We start from the raw sequence: 23,661 nt of genomic DNA, 5'->3' as shown, positions 1-23,661 counted from the left end.
GGTGATGTGATAAGATTCAATCTGATTTTCAGATAGGATACTAGAATTAAATTTCATTTTCTTTTCTCTGTTTGATTGCAGGGGTTTTTCCGTAGGAGTATTCAGAAGAACATGATTTACACTTGCCACAGAGATAAGAACTGTGTTATTAATAAAGTTACTAGGAATCGTTGCCAGTACTGTCGACTGCAGAGATGCTTTGAAGTGGGGATGTCCAAAGAATGTAAGTGGAATTTGCAGAAACATTTTTTTCTTATCTATGAAAATACTGAGCCCGATAAATGCAGTTCCTGCGAGGCAGGGGACTTTCACAGGGCTCCATTTAATCTCAGTGTTACCTGGTTTCTTGCTTTCTGCTTCGAGAACCATAAGTGGCACACCCCAGAAAGAAGTTATTGGATTCCTTCACTATTTTTCTGAAAGACCTGGCATCTTGAAGTCTTTTGATTTGCAGAAAGATGAGATCGAGTTCATAGACTTATCCAACACCGTACAGAACTGAGCTCCCGGACCTGGGTATGGGAGGGGGGGGGGGGGGGAAGAGAAATGATTTCATTTGCCAGCTCATCACCCAGAATGAAAGATGTAAATATAAAAGATGCAAATTATGATGTGCATTTCATTGAACTTTACAGCTAAGCACCGCGATTGTATTGGCAGACAGGCTGAAAACAAATTGTTAGCAGAAAAGGCAATTAGTTGCCAGTGGCTGGCAATGATTTATACGGGGTTTGTATGTCTGACATATAACTTGGTGGTAAATTAGATCAAAGTGCAATTCTGTATAAAGGCTATGGCTATTAAATTCAACTTTTTGTCAGAAAGATTAAAACCCTTGTTCAATATTAGAATTCCTTTAGAAATGAGAAGGGTGGGGGAGGAGGGCTTTAATCATTTTTCAGATCAAAAGATGAAATGTCATAGATATAGCCCTTGGTGCCTGCAATGTCACCTCAAGGGCGATGGAAGTGTGAGACATGGCAAACCTCACAGGGTCCAACCACACGAGGCGGGAGCCAGGTCAGAGAATGGGCAAGCAAGCAGAGAAGACTCTGACCCTAGTCCTGTAATTCTCCTCCTCCTCCTCCCTGCTCTTCCCAGGCCAGTCACCATTTCTTCCCCTCGCTCCACCAGCTGCCATTTGTAAGAGAGTTAGTGCCTCAGGCTTTGTCATCCTCCTCCATTGCCCAGGGCCAGACTTGCGGTTTGAAACGTGCAGAACATCATAGATCTCTCTATGGTTTCCCTTGAGTTTGAAACCGCAGGTCTGGCCCTGAGGGGGCAGAGGAGAAGGAGAAGGCACGAGCTGCTGCCAGCCGGTGGGGAAGGGGAAGGGACCGAGAGAAGGGACTGGCGAGGGGTTGTGCGAGAGAGGATATCAGGAGGACTGAAAGAGAAGTCAGCACCAAGGAGGGTAAGAGATAGAGGATGCAGAAGGACCGAGAGAGGTGACTGGCGCCAGAGGAGGGTGTGAGAGAGAAGACCAGGGATAGGGTAGGAAGAGAGAGAACTGCAGATGGGGGAAGGAAGGGAGAGAGAGAGCACTGTGGATTGGGATGAGGGAGGATCAGAACCATTTGTGAAAGGGGATGCATGTTTCTATGCTGGGCATGATCTCGGCTACTTATGGCCCTAGGCCACAGAAAGGAAGCCGGATCAGGCAGGTCCTCATTTCCACTCAATCTAGATACTCCCTCTCTCTCTTCTCTTTATTGCTCATCCTTCACCCTCCTCCTCCTCCATTCCCCTCCCTGTGCTTATCCCCCATTTCCCTCCTCTCATTCCTGATCCCTGAGATCCCCTTTCCCCCACCCAGGAAGAAAAAAAAAAAAAGAGAACGTAATATTTCATTTCATTTAATATTTATATACCGCACATACCAAACTTACAAAGCAGATCAAGGTGGTTTACAATAAATATAACATAAAACTACATTAAAACTTCCTATACCCAATCCACCCCTCTAGACATCAGTTAAAACCCCTTCGCTCCTTTCCCCTGGGAAAAAACGGACCTATCTCTACCTATAGATTTCGCCGTTCTACTGCCTTTCATGCCTCCAATCTGAAAACTCCTCATTGCCTTAAAAGCCAAGTTTTCACTTTTTCCTAAACAGAAAGTCTTCCTCCTGCCGACCCTCTTTAGGTGCTGAGTTCCAAGGTTCTGTCCCCATCACTGAAAACATTCTCTTACGATTTTTTTCACTTTACCCACTCTCCTCCATGATGGCACCTGTAGGAGGTTTTCATTTTCTGACCTGAGCTTTCTAGGGGTGGGACTGAACATTTTCAACAGCTGTTGCAAATAACCTGCTCCTTTTCCTTTCACCGTCTTATCTCATCTTAATACGCAAGAAAGATCAGACAGCTGCTTTTTATAATGTAAAATACAAATTACATTATTTAATGTGCACGTTTTTGCAAATGTGCTGGAGCATTGCCATAAAATGTATGTAATTAGTTTTCAAGGAGAGCGTTCTTAACAGTTTTTACAGTTGGGTGTATAAGACGGCAGGCGAAAGATATTGAAAGTTAAGGGTGACCAAGTCCTCCCTGTGTCAGCGCTTAATTTCTGTAGGCAGAATGTGAAATGACGGCAGATAATTTGAATCGCTGTGGTTCCAAAATTGCTCTGGCTTTTATTTACAGGTGAAACGATTTCCGTGCTGCTCCGCAGGCACCTTTGCGTAGACACCGTTTTCAGATGTCCGTGGGTGAGCTTTGGGACATAGGGTTCACAAGAGCCACTCCGAGATCCCTGTGGCTTTTCGCCACATTTCATGAAACATCCTTCTGGTTAAAAGGTGGCACACACTGAACTGAAGGCAAGCTGCCTGGTCTTGGTGTAACCTCAACCCCGAGGAGCTTAACAGCACTCCGATGGGGGCCATAAAAGATTTTACTGTCTCTTTGGGCTTGGAACCACTCCTGGATACCTCTAACATTTTTCCTTTCCCCCAGGGCTGGGATCCTTTGTTGGTGCGGGGAAAGATTTACTTTCATGGCTCAGAGCGACAGGGGTGTCCTTGGGCCGTTGCATTTGGGCTGCAAAAACCCAAGGGAGTGGACCCAGTACAGGGGATGAAATATTTCCATGCATGAAACAAGAGCAGGATCTGGGCGTGATCATATCTGATGATGTCAAGCTGGCCAAACAGGTGGATAAAGCACCAGCAAGAGCCAGAAAGATGCTTGGATGCATAGGGAGAGGAACGGTCAGCAGAAAGCAAGAGGTGATATTTCCCCTGTATAAAGTCCCTGGTGAGACCTCATTAGGAACACTGTGTACAGTTGTGGAGACTGCACCTTCAGAAGGATAATAACCAGATGAAGGCAGTCCACAGGGAGACTACTATAATGGTCAGTGGTCTTTGTTGTAAAGGGTATGGGAACAGACTTAAAGAGGAAAGTTGGGATAGGGGAGATATGATAGAGATATTTAAATACCTCCAAGGTATCAATTTCAACGGAAAGAGTCTCTGGAATGAGGAGGGGTCATGGGATGAAGGAGAAAGGGGATAGACTCAGGAGTAATCTAAGGAAATATTTCTTTACAGAAAGTGTGGTGAGTGCATAAAATAGTCTCCCAGTGAAGGTGGGGGAGACTGGGGTAGTTGAATTCACGAAAGCACAGGACAGGCACAGGGGATCTCTGAGGGTGGTAGCAATTGTAGAATTGAGCACTTGGTGTGGATGGGCAGACCAGATAAGCCGTGTGGTCTTTTTCTGCTGTCATATTTCTATGTTAATTCTCTGAACATCAAAGAGGACTTTGCCCTGGTTAGTGTTTTTGCTGCATGAATTGTAGCTCTCTCTGCAAAGACACTGTAAAACAAGTGCCTCATTTGCAGCATGCTGCTTAAAAGTGCGCATGCAGTTCAAGCACCTGAAAATAGTTTTGCTCTTGTTTGCAAAAGTGTATTGAGAAGTACAAAAGGAGGGGTTTCAGAGCCCAAAATAGCAGAAAAGGTTTTTATTGCAGGATACAGTTTGTTTGAGCAGTGTATTTATGGAAATCACAAATCAGGATCAAAACAGAATATTGAAATAATGTGGAACTTGTTATTCACCTGCTGTTAATCTGCCTGCCTGCCTGCTTCATCTTAACGTACACCGAATCAAGCAGATTGGGACAGCTTCTGATATAATGTAAATGTTTCAAAGGCTGCTGTAAACAAAGCATTATGTCACATAGCCTTTCTATACAAAAAGGAACCATAGATCCAGTTTGCAACACATTTCATGGGATTCATGGGGAGAAAAAGAAAACAAAATTGATGACATGCGTCATGGAAGATTTTCTGTATAAAGTGAGAAACAAGTGACCTTTTTCTTATTTCGGCTCCCTTTCCCTATGGCATTGCCTGCTGGAAATCTTCTCGTGCCTTGTTATGGTGTGAAAGCTGAAAACGTGGAATGGGGAAAACAGTTAAAACACAGCTAGGGGGAGTGCAGCAAGTGAACCAAGCAGAGCCAGGGAAAAATTAATGAGGATCTGTTCCTTGAAAAGTATTTCATAGCACAGTGGTTCTCAACCTTTTTTCTATCAGGACACACCTGAGAGATGATGCTCACATGCGTGACACACAGAACATATAGCCATCATGGGGCTTCTTAACAATGGATGCAGAGCAGAACCAAGACATTTCCCTGTACAACTCACAATATAAAAAAAGGTATTCTGATTCTGGTGTCATCTTAATAACAGCATCACAAACTCCCTCTACTACCAAATGCATTGTAAAATAATACAAACAAACCCCACTCTGTGCATGTCTTTCAAACCTGCCATACCTCAGCAGCACTAACTCCAAGAAATGAAACAGCAATAGCCCTACCCATGAAAAGGCAGCAGTTCCCACCAGTGCAATATCATATTGAGAAAATACAACAAATAAGACTGATACAAACCTCTAGTAAAGTACCTCTTCTCAGTCACATACACACAGAACACAGACAGACCTGCCTTCACCAAATATAGAGTAAAAGACTACAAATTACAAATTTGGAAGCAAAACTGGAGACTAGAAACAAAAATATATTTCTCCCTACTATTAAGGAGCTGGACCCTTGAGCCGAGACGAGGTTGAAGCTACCACTAGGAGAGGGCCCCTGTTGGTCCTCATCATCGGGAAGCGGTGCAGGCGGAGAAGATCCAACTGGAGCTTCACCTTTACCAGCCCTCGTTCCCTGCAGGTTGAACCCTTGGGTGCCGGGGCTGGCAGGACTTAGGCAGGGGTCTGTCAAACCATGGAGCCAGAGGAGGAGGCTGAAGCGGCATCGGGCAGGCAGAAGTCGAGACAGGCGGCAGACAGACGGAACCAGGAACAGGCCAGAGGTCAGGACAGGCAGCCAACAAGCGAAGACGGAGAATCAGGCTGCAGGTCAGGGCAGGTCAGACAGAGTCAGGTTACCAGGCAGAGGTCAGGCAGGCGGAGGTCAGGCAGAGTTGGGTTATCAGGCAGGTTCAAAACCAGGAAATCAGTCCGGAGGGGAGAGGAGCAGGAGGGCACGGAACAGGAGACAAGGAGCAAGGCAGGAGCACAGGATCAGGAATCAAGACTGGAACACAGGATCAGGAGACAACGCAGAACTCGTACTCTGAAGCAGAGCAGGACCCATTGCTGATGCAAAGTGCTGGAGGCAGGGCCGGGTATATATATACCCACCCTACCTGATGTCATCTTCACGGGCCGCGGGCCCTTTAAATTGGGAGTGACGGCGCGCACATGCCAAGGGAGGCGGGCACAGAGGCTGGGATGGCGGTGTGCCGAGCCAAGACAGCAGGCCGTAACAGCGGCAGTTGGCGTCAGCCGCTGCGATGGGTAAGAGCTGGGCCTGGTAGCCTCCTGGCAGAGGTAAGGGAACCCGGCTGCTGGCTGCCGCAGCGGGGATCCTAACACCTACACTAAGCAAACTTCGAAGAGAGAAGAAATGCATATTCTCAAAACTGATATACTCAGTCACTCCCCTCCATGCCTCCATCACCTCTCACTTCTCCCAACTACTCAATCATCCCTTCACATGCTCATATCCCTGTCCAACATTTCCAACGCCCCCACTCCACATCCTCTTCCCCATGCTCCCTCTCTCCCCTGCTTAACTCTTCCTGTCCTTCCCTCTCCCCTTCCGTACCCAGAATACCTCTGACCACCTCTTTCCTACCCCTTCCTACCCCCAACCCAGAATCCCCACACCTCCATCTCTCTCCACTTCCATCTCTCATCCCTGCCCAGAAGCCCCCAACCCCTCCCTCCTCTACCTCTCTCTACACAGCAACCCCAACCTCCTTTCCCCCACCCATTCCTATCCAGCAGACTCCTGACTCCCTATTTCCCCATGCCTTCCTGTCCAGCAGACTCTAACTCCTGTCTTCCCACACCTTCCTGCCCAGTACATTTCCCCCCTCCTCCTGGCTCTCAGCCAGCAGAAAAGATTTCAGTCCATTCCAGAGTCTCCCTCCCTCTTTATCAGCAGCAGATGAGGGCAAGAAGCATTGAGGAAAAGAAGATGAGGAGGCAGCAGCAGCAAGAGCACGCACCTTTCTCCCTTATGCTCCTGCTTTCACATCCAGGCTCCATGGGGAAAAGACAGTATCAGCAGCCTCACTGCCGGGCCAGGCAGAGGAGGATAAAGTTGGTTTTCTGCCGTGCCCGTATGAACAGGAGTTGGTGTTATCGCGCTCTGATCAGAGTGAAGGAGGAGGGAACAACCTCTCACTGACCAGGAAGAGAAGAAGAAAGCAAGAGCAGCTTCCTGCCATATCCAATAAAAGAGAAGTCAGCCAACTCCTGCCCAGACTGATGAGGAAAGAGCAGTCCTCTGCTGGCTCTGTGACACAACTCCCAGGATGTCGCGACACACTAGTGTGTCCCAACACACCTGTGGGAGAACCACTGCCATAGCATATATAGTGTCCTTCAAGAAAGCCACAAAGAAAAAAAGAATTACCAATTTGCCTTCCTCCTTCCATGCCCACATTCAAACAACCAAGAATACAGAATCTTGTTCATGTGGTATTTTTGTCTTGGAGACTAAACTGGTTGACATCGGGCCTACAGTTTGTTAACTGGATAATCAAGGTATTTTGATGCCAGTTGTGATGATTAGCGTAGAAGTGAGACCTTAGTGCTGTGGCATAGTTGGCACAGCCTTGTAGGCGAACCTATGAGGTCTACGCCAATAGCGGATGAACGCACTTTGAAGCGGGACAGACTGGAGTTTTTCCTATACCAGCTGCCTTGCCCGCATGTTGAGCCCTTGAGTTCTGGCAGCTGGCAGGACTTAGTGGCAATGAGAGAACTAGAGTCCAAGGACATGCTGGGGTCAAGACAGGCAGCAGACTGGAGACATCGTGAACATGCCAGGAGATGGGTCGGATGGCAAGCAGGCGTAATCAGTTCCAAGGCAATGATCAGGTCCAGGCAGCAGTCAAACGTAGTCTGGTCCAAGGCTGTGGTCAGTACCAAGAGATCAAGCCAATGACAGACAAAGATGGACAATGAAACACTGCACAAGACTAGCAGGGCAGGGGTGGATGAGACAGGCTGGGCATAACAGGCTAGGCAAGGCAAGGCTGGATGGGACAGGCTGGGTAAGATGAGCTGGACGAGAGAACACAAGAATGCAGGAACACAGGAACACAGAAGGCAGGAGACCCATTGCATAGGCGGCGAAGGCAGTTTGGGCTGCATTTAAGTAGTCAGGGCCTGCTGATGTCATCACTGGGCACCATGGGGCTTTTTCTGACATTGTCCTTTTAAGTGCTGATGTGTGCTGCACGTGCGCGCCTAAAGAGACCCCAAGGAGCACAGGAACATGGGTGGCATGCAGGTGGCATCAGAGCCACATCAAGAGCTGGGCCCTGGATTACAGCAGCTTTTCTTCTGCATCAAGAGGGCACTGAAAGTGCTGGGATGAGTCGGAGAGAGCGGCTGGTCATGAGCCTGCCCTCCGGCCAGCCAAATGTAGCACTAGTATTAAGAAGTGCGTAGGGAGCCTGACTTTCAAACCTATTTACAGTACAACATTTGCATGCATAAGTGAGTGTGTGGAGGTTAATGGTAGTATTTTATAAGCTGTGTGACAGGAGCTGAACAGTTTTTAAAATATCGCGTATGCTTCAGAACAAGTGTATATTTTCAATGCAAAGAAATACATGCTTTCTCTACCCCTTGTACAAACATATATGCATATATCTTATACATGAAATAATTATGACACTATGGGGTAGATATTCAAAGCTGGCTGAGTAAGTAACTTAGCCAGTTAGAACTTATCCAGCTAAGTTATGAATTATATTCAGCTGCATGGCAAAGCCGCTGAATATACATGTATATTTACGTGCTTAGAGGTGAATTTTAAAAGTCCAACACGTGCATTAATTAGGGGATGTGCAAAGAAGTTGGGTTCGTGTGCTTTGAGCGGATTTTAAAAACTGCTGAGATACAGTATGCGCCTATTTCCTGCAGCTTTTAAAAAGGGGTGGGGCATGGGTGTTTCAGGGCCTGAATTTGAGATGTGTGCATAAATGATTATGCAACCCAGCATGCACAGAGGTGCCCTGCTATGTAACTTTACTTCTGCTATGGATGCCATGTGGGGAGTGAAAGCTATTGAACCAGGGGGGTGCTGGGGACTATGTTTAGTAGTTTTAAGCTCCTGCAGAGCCAGTCTAGCTGATAGGGCCCTTCTATAACCACAGTGGAGGGAGGGAGGGAGAGACTAGCCATAATGCCCTCACCCTAGATAGGTATTTATATCTCTATGGGAGGCCCACCTAGTAACTCGAGGTGAGGTTTAGGTATTAGTGTAGGGGTTAGGAGCCACTTTGACATTCAAAGTGAGACGTACGAACAGAACAGTGCTCTCTTGTGAAGATTTGATGACCTTCGGAGTGAGGAAACTCACCCAAAGATGAGATTTGTGCAATGTTCTCTCAACCTAGCTTGATGTTACCCAGGTAGAGAGTCCATCAAGCTAGGTTGAAGTGCTGAAAAAAGTGTGAAAAGTGGAATATAAATCTAAATAAATAAAAATAAATAAACGTATGTGCACAAATGTGTGCACGCGCGCCTGTTTGAAAGTTACCGTCCCTGCCGAATAAGTCTACCCAGCTAAGTTTATACCTGCTCAATGGTGCATCTAAACTTGCATGTATACTTATTCAGCTAACTCCAAATATCGGTAGTTAGCTCATATAAATTATACGGCTAACTCACTCCATCCTCGATCTGTCCAATATGCCCACTTTTTGTGCATGTAAAGAACTTGTACGGCTAAGCGATGGCTGCTGAACATAGGAGCATATCCAGTGGCCACTTTTTAGCCACTTAAGTCCTGCTTATCTGGCTAAATAGTGCTGAATGCATTTAAATATCAGGCCCTATGTAACTAAATAGAATTATATGCGGAGGCAGGTATTTTATAAAGTATGCGCGTGTATCATTTTGAAAATACTTGTGTGAGTACATGGACTCACCGGTTCACCCAGTACTTCTCCAGTTCACCTAGACCCTCTAGCATTTCACCCTGAACCCCCACCAGGTCCCTCAGTCCTCCCAGCCAAAAATGGCAGTGAACAGGCAAGTCCGATTTTCACTTGCGCAAGTCAATTAGGTGTAAAGGTGTATGAACATAAGAACATGCCATACCTGGTCAGACTAAGGGACTATCAAGCCCAGCATCCTGTTTCCAACAGTGGCCAATCCAGGCCATAAGAACCTGGCAAGTACCCAAAAACTAAGTCTATTCCATGTTACTGTTGCTATAGCAGTGGCTATTTTGTAAGTCAACTTGATTAATAGCAGCTAATGGACTTCTCCTCCAAGAACTTATCCAAACTTTTTTTGAACCCAGCTACACTAACTGCACTAACCACATCCTCTGGCAACAAATTCCAGAGCTTAATTGTGCATTGAGTGAAAAAGAATTTTCTCCGATTAGTCTTAAATGTGCTACTTGCTAACTTCATGGAATGCCCCCTAGTCCTTCTATTAACCGAAAGAGTAAATAATCGATTTTCATTTACCCGTTCTAGACCTCTCATGATTTTAAACACCTCTATCATATCCCCCCCCTCAGCCGTCTCTTCTCCAAGCTGAACAGCCCTAACCTCTTCAGCCTTTCCTCATAGGGGAGTTGTTCCATTCCCTTTATCATTTTGGTAGCCCTTCTCTGTACCTTCTCCATCGCAATTATATCTTTTTTGAGATGCGGCGACCAAAATCGTACACAGTATTCAAGGTGTGGTCTCACCATGGAGCGATACAGAGGCATTATGACATTTTCCGTTTTATTCATCATTCCCTTCTTAATAATTCCCAACATTCTGTTTGCTTTTTTGACTGCCGCAGTACACTGCACCGACGATTTCAATGTGTTATCCACTATAAAACCTAATGTATATGTGTAGATCTTTTACAAAATAGCAACTACCACGTGCAGTTCTGAACCCTACCCTGGAATGTCCCAGCCCCCTCCTCCTTCTGCCCTGGTATAATATATGCACGATACCTAAAATACACACATAGTCTCAAAGATTATAAAATAGCATATGTGCGTCTCGTGCATGCTGGGGGGGGGGGGGTTTTAACCCCCAAAAACCCTTTGAAAATCCACTCTTGCATGTTCAAATATCTCTGACAAGGGATAATAGTGCAATGAATAAAATATGCATTGGATATGGAAATTGTCTTTTTACTGGAAAAAAAAAGAGTTCTTTAGTTTTAGGGATTTCTTTTCCTCAGCAAAGAAGCAGTAGGAGCCAAAAATCATTTTGATTACTTAGAAGTCCATTTATTCAAAATGATTTGTCCAGCGAAGTTCGGGTTCTTAAAAATATACTTTTAAAATGCTTGCTATACCTGTGAGTAACTCTTACCGTAGGATTTATCATTCCCCTATAAATGCAGCGGAATGATGAGCCGCGGCAAGAAAAGGGGCAAGGGAGCAATATTGTGCGCTGAGGGCGAAAATGCAATGTCGCAATGCGGCCTGGTGCACACTATCGCCCCCTAGCGCAACTGCAAAAGGTGTAGTTATTTCTGGCGCTACTGCCGGCGACGATGTGTTAAACATTATTGCCCGCAGCGCAACCGGGCCCAAAATTGTTTAAACCCCGCCCAACCCCTTCCCCTTTCCCTCATTTAAATTTTATCATCGCGATGCGGGCCGTTATCGCGTGTGTTAGGGCGTTAAGGTCCTAACACACACGATAACGGCCCACCGCATTTTGAAAAATGACCCGGTTAGTTGGCAAAATAAATGGCAGTCCCCATTTTGTTCTGGTTTTCAATTCTGACGGCAATAGCAGGGCTTCATTTTTTCAAAAAATCTCTTGCTTAGCTACTCTGCATTATTTTGTACTGGTGGATCAGGACGGCCTCTGTGCTGCTCTCATCAGAACCTCATGGAAGCATCACATGGATATTTGCAATACATGAACTGCTTTAAAGTAGACAGAGGGAAGCCACTTTTTTTTTTTTTTAAATGTTTTTACCAAAAAGTACAGAAATACATTGAAGTTAGAAACACAGTGAGTAAGATTGCTAGTATTCTGCTCTGTATAAGATAGAGTCGGGACCTGTTGCATGTGATTATTGCTATGCTCATAAGCCACTCTGAGTTTTTGTGAGAAGAGCAGGGTATATATTTTAAGTAGAAATAGAAGTGAAATTGATTTCATGTTATCACTGAGGCACCTAGTCCAGCAACCTTGTCAAATAACTTTTGTTCTTGTTATAGATAGTAACAAGTGTAACCAAAGTATGCCCATGCTCCAGGTCCTCCAGTTCTTTGCCCATAAAATATGCAAGAGACACCATCACTGGAATAATTATGGACCACAGCTTTATTAGTCACACAACAGGTTACAACAAAATTACCCAATCCAAGTCCCTGTCAAAACCCAGCCAATATCACCAGCCAAGCCACTTGCCATGTTACTAGCTAAGCAGCTCATCCAGCTAATTAAGACCCAGCTATACTGCTGAAGGCCCATGTGCCCACCCTTCCATACCACTAGCTGAGAAGCTGGTATCAGATAATCCACCATCGGTTCCTCAGCAATACTTGTCACTCTCGTTCTCAACCGCCAGCCAAGCAGATTTCAAATGGGTGAGCAAAAAAGCACTACCAGAATATATATTCTTGGCTCAGGGAAATATATCTACCCTGTGCTACCCCAAAAGCTACAACATATAAATCAATAAAAATAACCTTCCTTAGTGTTCAGGTGGGTCAGACCCAATGAGTGGGTTATGCACATCTGCCAGCAGAAAGAGAAGGAGCAAAAGCTGACTTCACAGCCATATAGTCCCACCCAGACATCCTGCCTATCAGTATTCTCCATCTCCAGTAGATGGTGGACATGCATTTCCTTTCGAGGGAGTGCCTGTGAGTAAAAAAAAAAAGAAAAGAGAAAACAGAAGAAAAAATAGAAAGGAGGTAATAGAAAGACAAGAGCACTGCTGTTTGGTCCCTCCCTCAGTAGAGTGCCCTCAGTCTGTTAGCCTTGACTGCCGTGGACCAGAAATTCCAATAGCAGTTGAAAGCCGAGAGAGGCTCGACAGTGAAGCCTTTAGCTCTTTCCCCCATAGCCGGGACCTGCTTCTGAGAGAGGCTTGGCAAAGAAGGCTGTAGCCCACTCTCCCTATAGCCAGGACCCGTTTCTGCTCTCAGCCAGGGAAGGCTGAACTCGGGTAAAAGATTTTTGCTACATAAAATATATATACAGCTGTATATAGGTATGTAGATATATACCTAGAGAAAAGCAAGAGAAAGGGTCTATTACCTTGGTGATCACCTGTCCCGCTCACATCTCTGGGGGGTTCAGTGAGGTGAGGAGGTAGTGCAGGCACAGGGGGTTGAGGAGCCATTTGGCTAGGCCATGCTTCCAGGCTTTTTTCTTTTGCCGTGTGATAGACCACGAGATTCTTTCATGACTTTTTTCGCTGCGGGCCATTGATACGTTCATGCGTGCCCAGTTGTGCACCCAACTTCATCTTTTTGGGACAAAAACGGCTTTATAGTGCCGCTTGCCTCCTGAGGGTTTACGTGCGGTCTCTCCCTCAGTAAAGTACTTCAGACCATTAGCCACAATTACCCACCCAATGCAGCCACATTCCTTCTGATGCTATGCCCAGGTGAATACCAAGCAGCTGATGTGCTGAACTCCACTCAGCTCAATACACATAGGAGTGACTAATTAGCCACATGGACTATCTGGCTCGCTGTGCATCTCCAAAAGAAATACTAAATTATGTAAAGTAGAGGACAACTCCTAATGAATATAAGCACCCAAGCGCTTTTGCCCAATGTGCTTAATAGCTGGAACTGAGAATTCTAAATACGCTGTACACATTGCCAGCCCTTTGCAAAAGGAATGACTACTGAAACTGACTGACTACAATTCTAACTCTATAAGACATCGATGCAAACTGGTAAAGGTACCAGGAGATAAAGATATAAAGGTGTACCATCAGAATTCTGCAAATAAATAAGCACCATACAATGGTCTCACCTTCAAATAATGCCAAATATTTGTCATTGGACACTTCAATCTTCCTCAAAATTAATTTTTCACCCTTCCCTCTCTGATCTGACTTAGATTTCTGAACTTCCTTAACCGGAATACTATTCACATAACATGCTGCCACAATAAAGCAGCATGTTATGTGAATAGAATGGTCCCTTCACATCCCGTTTAGAATCTGCAACTTACCAATTCTAAAAGCTCCAAAAAATGGCAATGAAAAAGCATTAATGACCAGTACTTCTGTCTGATGAGCTAATTTAACCAACCGCATCTCCGACCCCTTTTTCGAAGGGCCACTCAACTCAAGACTGTCAGTTAAAGTAACTAAAAACACCTTTTTTTTACTTAACAACCTCTATCTTTTCACAGTAGAAAATAATGATTCATGCAAAATATGTGCAGCAAACCTCCACAGGGGGAAAACTAAACTAAAAACTAAAGGGTTTAACCACCTTTTCTCTCCTCACACCAGTTCCCCCTCCCACCTCCCTAGAATTCCTTTCCCACAATTCCATTAATCCAAACCCTTTAACCACCTAGAAACAATCTCCTTAGCATATTGACAATCAACCTTTACTCAAACCCTTTAATCTCCCTCTCTCCCACCCACTTTCCTTTCTAGCTATCTACCTTAACTCGTCTCCAGTTTATAGTCCCTATGGAAAAAATGCATGACCCTTGTGGTAGACATTCCCTGGCCCCACAGTTATCTTTGGCATCTGCCTTGTCATAAACAGCAATTTTCAAAAGCTGTTTACCCAGGTGAATTGCCTGTCTGAAACTTGCCCATTCTATGCAGGTAAAAGTAGGTGCAGGGATCAACAATGCACCTACTTCTACCAGCGGGAAAAGTAGCTGGGATCAGACGTAGGGTTAGGTCGCAGGGGGCAAAAATGCATGCAGTTGTGCATTTTTAAAGCTATTTGCAGAGCCCCTGTTTTCCTGTGGCAGATTTTCCAAGGTTCTGTGACAAGAATTAGCAAATCCTGTGGCAGTTTCTTAAACTTAAAATATATAAGTAACAACTTTTAACTTTGAAATGTCAGTATTGCTTTAAGAGCATAAGAACATAAGAAACTGACATGCTGGGTCAGACCAAGGGTCCATCAAGCCCAGCATCCTGTTTCCAACAGAGGCCAAACCTGGCAAGTACCCAAACACCAAGAAGATCCCATGCCACTGATGCAATTAATAGCAGTGGCTATTCCCTAACTAAACTTGATTAATAGCAGTTAATGGACTTCTCCTCCAAGAACTTATCCAAACCTTTTTTGAACCCAGTTACACTAACTTCACTAACCACATCCTCTAGCAACAAATTCCAGAGCTTAATTGTGCGTTGAGTGAAAAAGAATTTTCTCTGATTAGTCTTAAATGTGTTACTTGCTAACTTCATGGAGTGCCCCCTAGTCCTTCTATTATCCGAAAGTGTAAATAACCGATTCACATCTACTCATTCAAGACCTCTCATGATCTTAAAGACAACCGGCGCCATCTTAGAAAATGGCGCCGGCCGTCCATTGCTCCTTCCATGTGACAGGAGCCGACCAATGGCACTGGTAGCCCCTGTCACATTGTAAGGGCAAAGGGCCACCTGCGCCATTTTGATTCCTAGCAGGCCCGATGGCCAGACGGCCCGAGAGGGAGAGATCGCTCGCGGGACCCTGCTGGACAACCAGGACTTTTAGTAAGTCTTGGGAAGGGATCGGGATGGTGGGGGGGTTGTAATAAAGTAAATTTGAAGGGTTGGGGTGTTTTGTTTTGCTTTTTAAATAAATCTGCCCCTCCCCCCACACTAACCCGAAAAACGAATTTTTCCTGAAGTTCGGGGAAAATCCGTTTTGGGGTTCGGGTCCCCTGAACCAGGACGAATTAGGCAATTTTGTTGAAATTGCCTAATTTGTGATAAACGAATGCACATCTCTAGTGTAAATCTCAGCAGGTACATTTTCAAAGAGAAAGTGCCTGCAGACTTTGCAACAATCCATATGGTCCTGAAAATTGCCCCAGATGTTTCTTTAAATAATGATCACTTTTGGTGCTACCATCATACCGCATCTGGAAAGGGGACTCCTGAACTGAAACGCTATGGGGAATCTTCAAAGCCAAGTTTAAATTACTATCTATTGTGTAGCCCCTGTTTGGCCATTAGATGTACATTAGTAGTGTACTGAAGTGGGGCTTATGAGTTAAAATGGAGGATCTTCTAACAGTGGAGGGTTCACTAAGAGCTGAGAGGTGTTATAGAGTGTTTTTCTATCTGTTAACATTGGGAATCTTCCATCAAAGGTTTAGAGGAAGTTCAAGGGGGTGTATATATTTTAACTGGAGTAATAGGATGGATCTTCCCCCAGAGCGGATGGTCCAAATTAGGGGGTTATAAATATGCCTCCCATGAGGCATAAGAGGAATTTTGAAAGAGTTCTGGAAGAATTTGGTGTTGGTCTGAAGATCTGATTGTTAGGGTTTGCTCCCCCAGAGGGGAGGAGTTAGCAATCTGTTATGAGTGAGCTCCCCAGGAGGGAGGAGTTAGCGATCTGTTAGAGGTTTGCTCCTCCAGAGGGGAGGAGTTGATACTCTGTTATAATCTCCGTGCTGAGTTGCAATCTGGTATGGTTCTGATGTCTGATGGGCGGAGACATTAGATGAGAGCTAGCACTCTGTTATGCTCAGCTCTGGAAGTGGGAGGAGTGAGCACACTGTAGTAAATAGGTGAATCCTTAGGCCAATGGCAGATGACAGCACCCCCAAGAGGATATCCTGAGAGGGACCACCGGCTAGGCTTGAGTATGGAGACAGACACAGATAGTTCTTTTATTAGACAAGTTAGTAGAACCACCAGAGGTGGCAGTAGTGAGCTGGTATGCCCGGCAGGGCTGAAGTCCCTTAGATACTGGAACTGCGATTCCAGGGTTGCTGAGCTATAGAGAGTCTATAGATAGTGAGTAGACAGGGTATGCTGTATACATAGCCAGTAGTAGATGATAATCTCACATAGAATCTTAAGGAGGCTCAGTAGCTGGAAAGAGTTAGGCCCTCAAGGAGCGAGTACCTGGTTCTAGGGAAAGCTCTGAGAGAGCGGTGGAAACTCACGATTGTCTGTATCTGTAATAGCTTCTAGGCAGTAGAGAATCTTCAGAGTCTTCAGGAACATGGACCCTTGAGGAGCGAGTACCGGTTCCTATCTGCAATCTGAAATAGAGAAAAGAGAGCGAGGCCCCCGAGGAGCAGGTACCCCTGGTAAGTCCGAGAAGGCAGAGTAGCTTGGACGAATCCATATTTCTAGACTGAGTACGATTCAAAGTCCTTGCTAACTCGAATAGTAAGCGCAAGTGAAGACCTTTTATGTTGGAAGCGGATGACGTCAATACAGGGCAACGCCCCTGAGGTTTGCGCCCTTGCTGGTACATACTTCGGAGCGCGCACGCACGCTCTACGTCATCAGGAACATGGCGGATCCACAGCGTTGAGCCGGTCCGGGGACGCCGGAAAGAAGCGGCATGGAGACGCTGTGGCAGCAAGCGGTCCATCAGGCCTGGAGGAAGTCGCCACAGAGGTAGAGAGGGTGGAGTGAGGGCGAAGAGCAGGCCCGAACGCAACATTGATCTGGTAGAAATCTGTGCAGGTGAACAATGAAGAACTGGAAGGAAGGAAGGGAGGGAGGCCAACAAGGAGAAGTTGGTCCTTGCCTGATTTCCCAGTTCTGGGATAGTCTTTGGAAGGAAAAGGAAGCCTTTCTGGATTCTCTGGATATTGGTCCTGGGAAGCCTGCCACTAGGACAGAGTGGAGGGATTTTCTCAGGTCCTTCTGCTGAAGTGAGTATTGTATTCAAGAACATGAAAGACTCTATAACTTGCTACTGGGACCCTAGAGGACCAGGGGGAAGAAGGAACAGAGGGCTAACTTCAATGCATAGCCAGCATGGCTCTCCGCTTCAACGGCAGGGGGGAATGAAGAAAAGTGGATCTATATTCAGGCAACAACCAACAAGGACTGAATTACATAGTCTGGATAAACAGATAAGCATGGGTGTAGCTTGCTTATTGCGGTGGTTAATACCCCTAACTAATTAAGCTATTTCCCTTAGATGCAGTTCCAACACTGCTCTCTACATTAATGGCGGGGGTGGAAGGGAAATAGAATAAAAATGGTTACTAAGAGCCAAGAGAAACAGATAAGTATGAGAGAAAAAAAAAGTGTGAAAGCTTGCTGGGCAAACTGGATGGGCCGTTTGGTCTTCTTCTGCCGTCATTTCTATGTTTATATATATATATATATATATATATATATATATATATATATATATGTTTCGGAGTGATTTACAGTGTATGAGATCTGACTTCCGAAGATGTAACTTGAAAGAGTGGAGAATTCCTATATTATTTTTATCTGGACTTTCCTACTGCTGTTTGCTGTGAATTTTGTTTTTATATCGCTGAGCTGATTGTTTTACAAGTGAACTCTCTTTCTATTTTGAGCATCATACGGTAACAGTAAAATGACAGCCGATAAAGGCAAAAATGGTCCATCTGGTCTGCCCCACAAGATTGTTTTTTTTTCCATTTTTAGGGTAGTAGCTGCCGCACCGTGCAGGTCCCCCCCCCCCCCCTCCAATCAGCTCCTGTGTGGACTGTGTGTTATCTTTGAGGTCACCTCTGCCTGCCCCATCCCTGGTAGAGTGGTCCAGTGCTCCCTGGGGCTGGGAAAGTGACCCCTGGCTGAGGGGGTTTACAGTTGTGTTTCTATGTCCACACTAGCAAGGCCCTGGATATTTACGGATTGTCTGATTCCTTATACTTGTATTGGGAAGTTGGGATCCGCTTGTCAAGGTCTTATAAAAATTCCAGCTCCATTTCAAGCCAGGTGGGCAGTTTCCCACAACACAACCTTTAGTTGTACTGCACTGACTCTTTGGGACAAGGTTCCTAAGGAAGTACGCCATGAGAGAAATGATTTAAACTATCAAAAACTGCTGAAAGCATTTCTGCATGTAGAAGCCTTAGGAGATTAGCATTCTGGAGGATGAGAATAACCAGTTTATTACTGATTATTGGAGAGTTCGGATGAGGGATGATTATTAGTCAGGGGGGAATTAGAGGGTGTGAATTGTGGCTGATTTATCTGGTTGTATTATAAAATTAGATGGATGGGGAATGTTATGCTAGATTGTGATGTTTGTATTTGGAAGCTTTAAATTGCTTTAATTATGCGCAGCTGAGAAACTGTGGAGTTTAGGCAGTACATCAAGCTGAGTAAAGAAATCTGCTGAGGAGCACCGGTTTCCTTTCTTCCTCCCTTCATTGCGAGGGCTCCTCCTGCAGCACTGATTCCACAGGTAACACAGATGTAAGCGTGGCAAGTGATATTTTCTGAGACACAGTCACCAGCGCGGGCCACTGAGAAGAAGTGCTCAAGATGAGTGTAACCACCTTTGCCTTTACCTGCCACCTGCACGATAGGCCTGAATGCAGATGCTTGTTGGGCAAGTCATCTGCGATCATTCTCTGCAAGAGAGCACTGGAATCTAGCACTGGCACAAGCCACCTTGAAATCAAGTCCTGTTCTTTCCTCCCCTGCACTTATTTATTGAAAATTCTTCTATTCGGCTTAACATTCTGTGCAACATGTGCCATAAATAGAAAGAAAGAGCAAAGAGTAAACAAAAAAAAAGGTCAGTATAAATGCGAATGGCTATCTTTAACCCAAAAAAAAATCCATAATATATCGGGCTTGGTAGTGTGTCCGTCAGTACTCGCGCATGTTCCCCAGCCCACCGATAGATGGCGCAGGCAGCTCCCAGGCCACCTTGGAGACTCAAACATGCCACAGGTATGAAGGACAGTGGCCATCGCGGGACAGGCAGAATATAGCAAAGGGGACCCTGGCATGCCGCGAACAGAGCGCGTCCCGCGGCACACGCTCTATTTGCGGTGAGGATTAAAGCCCTGCAGGCCGTTTGTGGCAAAAAGGGAAGGCCCCCATGTGCTATGATCGGCACGCCCGGGCCTTCATCTTCACCGCGAACGGAGCGTGTGCCGCAGGACGCGCTCCATTCGCAGCATGCCGGGGTCTCCGCTGTTATTTTCTACTCAAGGCGAAAATGGAAGGCCCCCGTGTGCTTCATCTTCGCCGCGAATGGCACGCCAGGCCTTCATCTTCGCCGCGAACAGTGCGGGTCCTGCGGCATACCGGTGAGAGAGAATATGTGTCAGGGAGGGGAGGGTGAGAGAGAGCAGGAGGGTATGAGAGAGAGCATGGGGGGGGGGGGGTGATGCCGGTGAGAGAGAATGTGTGTGTGAGGGGGGGGTGACAGAGAGCATGATTGGTGAGAGGTGGGTGGGGAGGGTGTGAGAGAGCATGATTGGTGAGAGGGGGGTGGGGAGGGTGTGAGAGAGCATGATTGGTGAGAGGTGGGTGGGTGGGGGGATGCTTGACTGTGGATTTCAGAGAGAGGGAGCCTATATGAGGGGAGGGGGATGTCGGTGAGAGAGAATGTGTGTGTGAGAGAGGAGAGGGGGTGAGGAGGAGTGCGAGAGACAGCTTGGTTGTTAAGAGGGGGAGTGCGGGGGATGCTTATACAAGAGCATATGTGTCAATAAAAAGGCTCGCCACCCGGGCATAGAATGGGTACAGTTGCTAGTATATATATAAGATGGGATACTTGGCAGAAACTCTGGATTCTGATATTTAAACCGAAGAAAATCAAACAGGCACTCGAAATGCACTTCCTTACTGAGTTTTAAATCCCCCATCCTCAACCTGCCTCTTTTTCCTAGCTCAGCCCCTTGCAAGTCCCCATGAGAAGGGCACAGAGAGTGAATGCTTGTTTGTTTTTGAAAGATGATTGAGGGGGTAATAATCAATTAACCTGTGTAGCTGCGCACTATGCAAGTTTTCAAAGAGAAACTGCCTTGCTGTGTCTGCTAGTGTTCAGGTGGGGGAAAAACTGGCGCACATAACTTTAGAAAATTGCATGTTTTCTCCCCTGACTTTAAACATGCCCACGGGAATGCCTCATTGTCACCCAGCTAAAAGTAAGTGCGCCATGGAAGACAAGCATGCTTTTAGACCTCTTGAAGGAGGGGGATTTTTCAGTCCGGCCCTTACCCAGGTTGAAAATTGCCTTCTGAATTGTTAATGTTTGAGATATGAGGGAAAGTTGAAGCCTTGATAACTGGCACAGCTGTTACCAAGAGTCAAACTTGTGTAAAGGCCTACTAGGTTTTACCATAGGACAGCTAAATCCAACCCCCCCATGGGGGTGTCAAAGAGACTAATGGCCGGATTTTAAAAGGCCCGCGTGCGTAAAATCCGGGGTTTACATGCGTGGCTGGGCCTTGCGCGTGCCGTGCGAATTTTCAAAGAGGCCCGCCCATGCGCGTAAGCCCTGGTACGCGCACAAGTGCCGGGCCTCTTCAAAAGGGTGGGCCGGGGTCTGGGCAAAGAGGGGAGGGCCGGGTCAGTGCCATTGAACGCTGTCCCAAAGACTCGCACGCCGGCAGCCGCCCAGCGCGCTCAACTTACTTCAGCTCGGATCCTGAAGTAAGTATTAAAACAAAAAAACAAGGATAGATAGGTAGGGTTTAGGGGGTGGGGAGGAGAGGAGAGGGGAAGAGGGAAGGAGTTTAGGTAGGGGGGTAGGGAAGTTCCCTCCCAGTCAGCTCCTTAATTGGGTGGCGCGTGAGGCCACCCAATTTTGTAAAATGCACGCGCATGTTATAAAATCAGTATGACCATGGGTGTGCGCGCGCATATGTTATAAAATCTGCCCCTAAATCTATAAAAAAGGGACTCCATGAGTCCTCTGGAAAGAAGGGAGAGATGTCTTGGAGAAGCCTGGGGAGAGGCAGCTAAGGGGCTGTGCTCAGCCTTGGGGGCTCTATCGGATTTGCAGGAGATGGGTGTTACTTCCCGCATGTCATGGGCTAGCCCAGGAATATATAAACTTTAGACATCAAGAAGAGAATTGCTCTGATCAAGACTATTATCTATGAGCATCCTTTGGGAAGAAGAGGAGGATTCTTTCATATTCCTTGGGGTTTGAAGAGAAAGAGGCCTTGTTTGGAATCCTTTGCTTTTCAGCTTAAGCAGCATAAGGAGCTGTACCTGCATTTTTGTTGCTTGTGGAATTTAATGGACTGCTTTTTTTCTGTACATTTATGGATCGGTAAATATCTTTTTGTTTGGAAGGCAACAGTGCAGATGTGGGCTGTTTATTTTGAAGAGTGATGCTTTTAGGGCCTTACAGGTTAAGCCTGTCCCCATTACAGAACCTGCGTTCCCATTAATGAAGCATAGCTCTTGGAAGGTGACCCCTACAAATGCCACCTATTTTAGAAACTAACTGGTAGATTCTAAAAGCCCTACACACGCCTGTGCCAGGAGATAGATGCGTGACTCGGCGTGGATTGCGCTGCACGGATACGCACATAGGGACGGGGCATGGGCGGGCCAGGGCTGAGGCAAGATTTCTGCTCATACCTATTTATGCACACAGGCACGCGCCGGGGTCCCCTACCGCATAAATTTACTTCTGCTATGGATGGGCGTGTAAGTCATAAAATAAAAAAATATATATTACTTAGCAAGGTTTAAGGGGTCTGGCCTAACAGGGTAAAAGGCAGGCAAAGTAAGAAGAGGAGGTTAGGAAGGCCGATTGGTTAACTGGGTGAACTGGGAATGAACTGGGAAAATGGGTTCTAGCATCGGCGCACGTGTCTAGTAAAATCTCCCCCACTTACACGAGCAAGGCGGCATTTCCGCGCACATGTTTGTTTGTTTATTTATTTATTTATTTATTTAACATACCGAGGTTCTAGAGACAGAATCACTAAGCACTTCGGTTTACAGAGAACAATTGAAATGACTGAAAGTGAGTCTTACAGAGAAAGGAAATGAATAACTGGGATGTTACTCAATTTAAAAAACTCATTAAGATATAGAAATCTTAAATAACAGAATCATCAATAAACTAATCATCAATGAAAATGGTAGTCAAACATGTAACAGTTGCTTAAAATGATTAGTAATATGTGATTAAATCTGAGGTTACATGTGCGCGTCCATTATGAAATCGGGCGCACATGTAAGCGCGAATAGCCGATTTTAAAACACGCGAGCATATACGCGCAAATGTTTTTAAGCTGCCGCATCCAACTGCGTGCGCCAGCAAACACGTGTGCACGCGGCTCTTAAAATCTACCTCTAAGCGCATGATTACATTTTCAGTATATGGTGGCCTTTTATGAAAAATAACTACAATACATACAGCATCTTCCAAATGATTGGAGGTCCCTTGTGTGATTGTGGAGGTCCCCGGCGCGTGCCTGTGTGCATAAATAGGACAATTCTTTCAGCTCCCAGGGAAAATAAAAAGTCTTGTAGGAATGGTAGCCCTGTTTTATAATGGGGAAAACAGGGCTGGACATGCAAGAATGCTTTCTGTTGGATTTTAAACAGGACTGACCTAGTGCAACATAATCTCGGGGTCCTCGGGCAGCTGACAGGTAAGATGATGAAACCTGCAAGGATGGCAGTGGATGGCTATAACTTGCCACATGTTTTCATACTACATTCCCAATGTTGGTTGCAGTCATTTAATTGTATGGATTATGAGAGGAGAATTCTTCATGACAAGCCTGATAGTTAATTTATGACAGTAAACACTAGTGCTTATGATTGCTTATGATTGTCTTCAGCAATTTATCTATATTTGTATGCTTAAAAAGATTTGTTAAAATTTTCACCCTACATGTAGATTTGTGCTGCTTTATTTACAGAGGGGCTCAGCCGAGCGCACTGTTTAACCGCAGTTCGACGCGCGTCCACAGCCCCTTATGCTATAAGGAAATTAGAGCGTCCACAACGCGCGTCCAACACGCCACAAAACTAATAGCACTCATTGCACGCAAATAAAGTGCAGGCATTAATTTCTGAGCACCCCAAAAATTTGTACAGTAAAACAGAAAATACTGCTTTTTTGTACATCCTCCAACTTAATATTGTGACAATATTAAGTTGGAGGAACGAAAAGATTTAAGACTGCTGGCGGTCAGGTTAGGGAAACGGACCCTCAGCTAACCAGCATCCTTTTCCCTAACTCCCGTGCCTCTATGCTAACGGAC

General features: G+C 45.7%; 1 protein-coding gene across 3 annotated transcripts in view; it reads left to right on the top strand.

The window, feature by feature from the left end:
• RARB (retinoic acid receptor beta) overlaps window positions 1–23,661 on the top strand; it is a 399,229-nt gene that overhangs the window by 182,150 nt on the left and 193,418 nt on the right. For all 3 annotated transcript variants that reach the window (XM_029589452.1, XM_029589450.1, XM_029589449.1), the window contains exon 3: window positions 82–223. In XM_029589452.1, the coding sequence (XP_029445312.1) occupies window positions 82–223 (142 nt within the window). The remainder of the gene's footprint in view (window positions 1–81; window positions 224–23,661) is intronic.

This window comes from Rhinatrema bivittatum, chromosome 2, assembly GCF_901001135.1.
Source record: "Rhinatrema bivittatum chromosome 2, aRhiBiv1.1, whole genome shotgun sequence".
Taxonomy (NCBI): domain Eukaryota; kingdom Metazoa; phylum Chordata; class Amphibia; order Gymnophiona; family Rhinatrematidae; genus Rhinatrema; species Rhinatrema bivittatum.
Note: the sequence above shows the minus strand (reverse complement) of the source record. Positions and strands in the feature narration are given on the sequence as shown.